Consider the following 7,358-nt stretch of genomic DNA (forward strand, 5'->3'; position numbering starts at 1 on the left):
TACTCCAAGTGGAAGGAATACTGTAGACCGGACACCTGGGTTCAAGTTCTGGCACTTCCATCAAATCCCGGGACAACTTTGGGCAAATTACTCCCTTTTTGATGTCCTGATTTCTGGATTTCTCCCTCTTGAAAACAGTATTAGATCTTGAAAACAGTATTAGATTAGAGTAGTAGTTCTCACCCTTTTTACTGCCTCAACACACTGGAGAATCACAACACAATGAGTAGTAACAGGAGCTAAGTTAGGGAAGGATTCTTAAGGAGGCAAATGGGAGAATCTAAAAGGGGCCTCTGTGTGGTTTGAACAGACAAACTAGGAGTTTCCCAATCATTATAAAAGCTACCACATGCCTAGTGTCCACCAGACACTGTGCTAAGTGCTTTACATGAATTATTTCATCTTCACAGTAAATTAATGAAGTAGGAAAATTTTGGTACTGTCATATTAAAGGTGAGGAAACTGAAGCTCAGATAGGTTAACTAGCTTGTCTAAGGTCACACAGCTAGTAAGCCATAGTATTGGATTCTAACCCCCCTATAATTGATCCTGGAGCTTGCCCTCTTACCTCTATATTTTATTGTTTTATATTATATTCCCCCTCCACTCATCCCCTGCTGTCCCTCAAACACACAACTGATAATGAAAAAACTAGTAAGTTTGTAGAGTCCCTCCCATGTCTAAGATTTGTGTCCTTGACTTTATATTCAGGTTAAACTTTAGCTGAGGACAGGTTCGGTGCTGGGAAGAAGAAGTATGTAGAAGGAGGAAGAAAATTAGGATTCACTGAGTACCTGCTTTCTTCCCATGCCTTGCTAGATATTTTACATACACCTACCATCACCTTTAGTCCTTACAACCAGTCTTACAAGATTGGTATTTTATCCCTGTTTACAAAGAAGACTCGGAGAGGTTAAGACACTCCCCCAAGGTCACAGAGAAAATAAGTGGCAAAATTTGAGATTAAGAACCATTCTTCTGACTTCAAATTCCATTCTCATACCTTTAAACCTTGTATACAATAGGCTGGAGGGTAGCAAGAAATAAGTGAGCCAGGATCAAGTATTTGTCACAGTTGACACACACAACTGTGTGTGTCAGGCCCTAGGTAGCCAGGACCAGATCCTACAGGTCTCTGTTTAAGGACTTGAGCTGTACACGTCTCCCTATTGTCATGCATATCCCTCCTGCAGACCTGCAGTGGCCCAATGGGAGCAGGCAATGCCAGTGAGTTGAGCGAATTCTTCCTTGTGGGCTTCACCAATGGGCTTCAGCTTCAGCCCATCCTCCTTGCCCTCTTCTTCCTCATCTATGCAGTCACAGTAGTTGGAAACCTGGGCCTCCTTGTTCTCATTGTGGTGAGCTCCCGACTCCACACTCCCATGTATTTCTTCTTCAGCAACCTGTCCTTTATTGATTTATGTTATTCTTCCATTACCGTCCCCAAAATGTTGATGGGGTTTTTCTCTGGTTGCCAAACCATCTCCTTCTCTGGTTGTGTGGTCCAGACAAGCTGCTTTGTGATCTTTGCTGTCACTGAGTTCTTCCTCTTGGCCTCCATGGCCTATGACCACTATGTGGCCATCTGCAGCCCTCTGCTCTACCATATCATCATATTTCCAAGGTTCTATTTGCAGCTAGTGGCTGCCAGCTATGCAGTGGGCCTAATGAACACAGTGCTCCTCACTAGCACAACCTTTCATCTGGCCTTCTGTAAGTCCCATGTCATCACTCATTACTTCTGTGATATTTCTCCCCTTTAAAACTCTCCTGCTGTGACACACAGGTCCTTCGGCTTCTCCTGTTTGTTTGTGGTGGTTTTAATGTGTCTGTGTCCCTTACAGTAGTCCTGGTCTCCTACACATGTGTCTTCATGGCTATCATCAGAATCCCCTCAGCCCAGGGCAAACACAAGACATTCTCCACTTGTGCATCCCACCTGACTGATGTCAGTTTGTACTATGGAACCACGGTATTCATTTACTTGTGCCCAACCTCTGAGTACTTACTAGGCAGGGAAAGGCTGTTCTCTGTATTTTACACAGTGGTCATCCCCATGCTCAACCCCATGATCTACAGTCTGAGGAACAAAGATGTGAAGGAAACATTTGGGAATGTTCTCAGGAAGACCTCACAATTCTTCCCCCTCCCCATACCCAGATTTCCATGATGTTCAATGCAATAAAGGAAGGACAGAGAAGGGAAGAAGAGGTAGGTGATGTGTTTTTGGCCACCAACCATGTCTCAAGCATTATTCTAGGCATTTTAAATAGGTTAGACCTTGAATCCTCTCCACAACTCTGGAAGTCAAATATTATTATTTTAATTTTACAGATGAGGAAACTGAGGCCCTGAGTGATTTGGAGATTTGTCCAAGGTCATATAGCTTGAATGCAGTGGAAACTAGATTTCAATTCAGGACTGCCTGACTCTGAAACTCCCTTTCTACTACATTACACTGTTTCTGCATAAGGCAAGATGCCACCCTCTCTATTAACCTTCAGGGCCCAAGGTTTCCGAATTTTTTCACTTTCTGGTAAATCTGGTCTCTCAAATTTATATTAGCTTCTGTCCCCTAAGACCCACTCCCTTTCCCGTAGCCAATTATTTATCTGTGGCTTTGTATTATGCCTCATCTTGTCATTAAATTAATGAACACGTTGTTTACAGAGCCCTATAGCAGATGCAGGGGTGGAGAGGGATGACAAGGAAGAAATCTATGGTCACTAACTTTTGGCATCTTTCAATTAATTTATGGAAGACAGAAGATCCCACCCAAAAGGCAACTGAACTATGACTTTTCATTTAAATTGACATTTATTGAGTCCTTTCTATGTGATAAATGCCAAATCACTTACCTCATAATCCTCCTAAGAACTCTGTGATATAGGTACTATTGTTGCTCCCATTTTACAGATGAGAATACTATAGCTAAAAAGCATTAAGTAACTCACTCAAGGTAACACAGCTAATTAATGGTTAATACAGAGTTGAATCCGGGTCTCTTTGTCCAAAGAGCTTATTTCCTTTCCATTCTGTTATATCACTTCCTGGATTACTGGGGTGCCTATCAATAAGCACCAAGGGATATAAGCTGTGAGGCTGGGACTCAAGGCAAAGGAAGCAGAATGGATTGGGTTCATAAGAGAGCCTCTAGGAAGAGGTGGGTGGTTTGAATAAAATCTATGAAGAGTGAGGAGTGGTAAGAATGGATGAGTAGTGAAGGGAATGAGGGGATCTTGGAATCAAAGGCTGAGATAATAGAATCTAGATGCATAAAAGGCTGGTTTGGCTGGAACAGGGTAGAAGGCAAATTTAGAAGCAAAGGTTATTGACAAAATGGGGTGATGTTTGGGTAGGGCTGATATACCTTCTTTGTAGGTCTTGCTAACATCTAAACAATTCCTTACTACCATACGTGAGGAAGTTCTAAATAGAGCTCTGATTTCCCTAAATTGACCCAAGATGGCTTTGAGTGGGTGAATATTAAAGTTGTGGTAAGAATCATATTTTATTGAGACCAAGACCTCCATAAAACTTTACTCTAGCTTTACTCTGTTCTCTGTCTACAGTCCACACTACTCAGATTGCCAGACAACAAACAAATGTGAGGCTTTGGGCTTCCCTGGTGGCACAGTGGTTGAGAGTCCGCCTGCCGATGCAGGGGACGCGGGTTCGTGCCCTGGTCCGGGAAGATCCCACATGCCGCGGAGCGGCTGGGCCCGTGAGCCATGGCCACTGAGCCTGCGTGTCCAGAGCCTGTGCTCCGCAACGGGAGAGGCCACAACAGTAAGAGGCCCGCGTACCGCAAAAAAAAAAAAAAATGTGAGGCCTTGATTACAAGAAGCTATCAGGGAATTACTTCCTGACTCAAAACTTGTCATCAAGTTAGGTTTGGGCAAGGTCTAAACAAGTGTGACCTAGTGTAGTCGCTTCAAGTCTAAAGGCAGCCAGACCTAGAGGAGGATCTTGTTTTCTGACACCTTCCTTATTGGGAATTCCTCTGCCCTAGAGCAGACTTTTCTCTATTTTATCATTTGCCTGGACTATTGCAGTAGCCTCCTAACTGGTCTCACTGCCTCCAGGCTTGCCCTGACCAATTTATCCTCCACACTGCTGCCTTATGATTATTCTAAGCAGAAGTCTGACTACATCCACTGTTCTACTTTAAACTCTTCAATGGCTTTTCATTGTCCTCAGAATAAAGTTCAGAATAAAGTCCAAATCCTTTAACTCACAGATCCTCCATAATCAGAATCTTACCTCTCAAACTTTATCTTTCACAACCCCTCTTCCCTTCCCCATACTTCATATCCTCCCCTTTGCACTTACTATTTTCTTCATTCAAAACACCCTCACTTTTCAGCAAAGATACTCCCCATATTTTTAATCAAGACCTTCCTCCTGAGCTGACCAAAAGTGTTCACCCCTTCCTTGGAACTTTAGAACCAATGATTACAGCATGCAATCATCCTATACTACCTTATTCTATTCCACTTTTCTTATACCCATATCTTGCTTCCTCTACTAGAGTGTATGCCTTGTAGGGGAAGACCAAGGTGTCTCATACCTATCTAACCACCTCAGTGCCTGGAACCAAGTTGGCATTAATGAAATGTTGTTCATGGGAAGAATAAGAACTTTTCACTGGGCTTTGCCATAGGCATTTGTGTCTACTTCTTTTTTTTTTTTTTTTTTTTCGGTACGTGGCCTCTCACTGCTGTGGCTTTTCCCGCCGCAGACCACAGGCTCCGGACGTGCAGGCCCAGCGGCCATGGCCCATGGGCCCAGCCGCTTTGCGGCATGCGGGACGCTCCCAGACCGGGGCACGAACCCGCGTCCCCTGCATCGGCAGACGGACTCTCAACCACTGCGCTACCAGGGAAGCCCATTTGTGTCTACTTCTGAACCCTCTGAAAAGCCATAGGGGTATTACTAATTCACCCCCTCCTTTCCTTTTTCAATAGTCTACCTCCCCTCCAGTATTTACTTCCCGTTTGACCTTTTCTTATGACTCTGCCCGCGCCCCCCACCCCAGCATTATAACTCAGCATTTGCAAATACATTGCTTTGTATTGATTTGATGTGTGTGTGTTGTATTCCATCTAGATTACAGTTCTATGGGAAAATGGATGACATCTGTATCTGACTTTCCCAGTAATAGTGGGCTGTGCAAAGCAAGTGCCCATTGGGTGAACAAATACGTGCCTGTAGCTGAAGAGGGTTTATGTGGAGCTCAGAGCAGGGCAGAGTTAACTAGATATGAGTTTAAGAAGGGAATAGGGAGCTAGCATTTATTGTGAGCCTAGCAAATGCCAGACACTATGATAAATCCACAGATTATCTCATTTAATCCTCACAACAAACTGATTTAAATTTTTTTTAAATTAAGACTTTATTTTTTAGAGAAGTTTTAGGTACACAGAAAAATTCAAAGAAAAGTACAGAAAGTTTTCATATATCCTCTGCCCCTACATATACATAGCCTCCCCCATTATTAACATTCCCCACCAGAGTGGTACATTTGTTTCAATTGAGGAACCTACATTGACACATCATAATCACCCAAAGTTCATAGTTTATATCAGGGTTCATCTTGGTGTTGTATATTCCATGGGTTCAACAACGTGATTTTATCCTGACTTTATTAGGAGTATCAGAGGATTTGTGGCTTGCTCAGTTACACATACACAGACAGTATGGGATAGAGTCAGAATTTTGAACTCAAGTCTGTCTGATTTTAGAGCCTTCATGTTAAACTACTTTTCCAACCTTTATTAGAGTGATCATTTCACTTTTTAAAAATCCTAGGTTTGTGCTATATACATGTGGCATCAAGGCACTGAGAGATGAACACTGGAGACTGAGTCAGTAGCAACACATTTTCTTTAGATTGAGCCCTTGCTTAACACATCTGAGGCACAGAGGGAAGAAAGAAATAAAGATAAGGAAGAACGGGAGGAAAGAAAGAAGGAAGGAAGGGAGGGAGGGAGGGAAGGAAGAAGGGAGTAAAGAAGGAAAGAAAATGTCCTGCCATCCCATTCATTTAGAAAGTGTAAGGGTGGGAGTGGAGGGTCACCACACCCTCTGGTCTGCTCTTAGGGCTTTCTCCTAAAACCAGACCCAGGTAGGAGAAGGAGAGATTTCCCAAAAATCACTTCAGCCTCTTGCTCAGATACCTGAGAAAACACCAATTCTCATAGGAAAACTGCCAAAACTTCTTTAGAAACATATTTTAAGAAAGGGACCCTTGGGAGTGTCTAGAATCTTTAAAGACTTTACCAGTAGCCATGTGTTCCTTCAAGAACTTCATGAGGTTCCAATGCACAGGAGCCCTGCTTAGCTGAAGGAAGGATACTGAGGTCTGGTCCCTACATTGCTCTATAATTGCTCACTCCACCCTGAGACCATTGTCCCTTTGGTGACTTGAAGAAAGTTCCCAAGAGATGCACATTCTAGAAGCAACTGCTTTTCCTTGTGAATGAGGTGACTCCTAATTGTCACTGGCCTTGCCTAGATAATACGACTTGATGAACATGATTTAGTATTCCTTGTTTGGGCTTCATTCTGAACAGTGTGCCTCACCCTCCAAAACCAAGTTCTCTTGAGAACTTATTGAGAGGGCAGGGCTTGGATTTACTAATATCAGTATTATGTAAAATAGTAATAACAACCAAGCAAGAGCACCTCTGGATGATTGAGTGCCTACAATCCCAGAACTTATTGTTTTACACACAATTTCTCATTGCATTTTACAGACAGAGAAACTGGGGCTCTGAGGGATGAAACAATTGGACAGAACAAGAGAAAAATTGACAGATCCTTATTACTAGAAGGGAAATTTTAACACACCATTCTCAGAAACTGATAAAGCAGATATGGAAGAATATATGATATTAAACAGCACAATTATGAAGTTTGAGTTAATACACAAACACACATACACGTCAAGTCCTGGGCCCCCAAAATATAGGATACACATTATTTTCAGTCACATTTGAAAGATTTACAAAACTGTAACGCAAGTCAAGTATCAAAGCAAGTCTCAAATTCTAAATAAGCAATATCATATTAATAACATTCTCATAAAAATGCAATAAAATAGAAGTTAATAAAAAATACCCCCAAACCCCCATACATTTAGACAAAAATCCTTCTAAATGGAATAAAGAAAAATTTTAATTAGAATTACACACAATTATTATTGAATGACATATATCAAATTGTAGAGTGTAACTGATGTGATATAAGAAAATGTGATGTATGCAATATGAAACAAAATAGCTGAATGTTAATATGTTAAGCATTCAACTCAAAAAGTTAGAAAAGAATTGTGAAGTGAACCAGAAGAAAGAAAA

At 41.9% G+C, this 7,358-nt stretch overlaps 1 protein-coding gene across 1 annotated transcript; it reads left to right on the forward strand.

The window, feature by feature from the left end:
- Positions 1–1,208: 1,208 nt before the first annotated feature.
- LOC132418784 (olfactory receptor 5G9-like) lies at positions 1,209–2,170 on the forward strand. Its single transcript, XM_060002769.1, is given in 2 exon segments — positions 1,209–1,755; positions 1,758–2,170. Coding segments are annotated over 2 exon segments (960 nt in total).
- Positions 2,171–7,358: the final 5,188 nt, after the last annotated feature.

The sequence above is a fragment of the Delphinus delphis genome, chromosome X, assembly GCF_949987515.2.
Source record: "Delphinus delphis chromosome X, mDelDel1.2, whole genome shotgun sequence".
NCBI classification, from domain to species: Eukaryota; Metazoa; Chordata; class Mammalia; order Artiodactyla; family Delphinidae; genus Delphinus; species Delphinus delphis.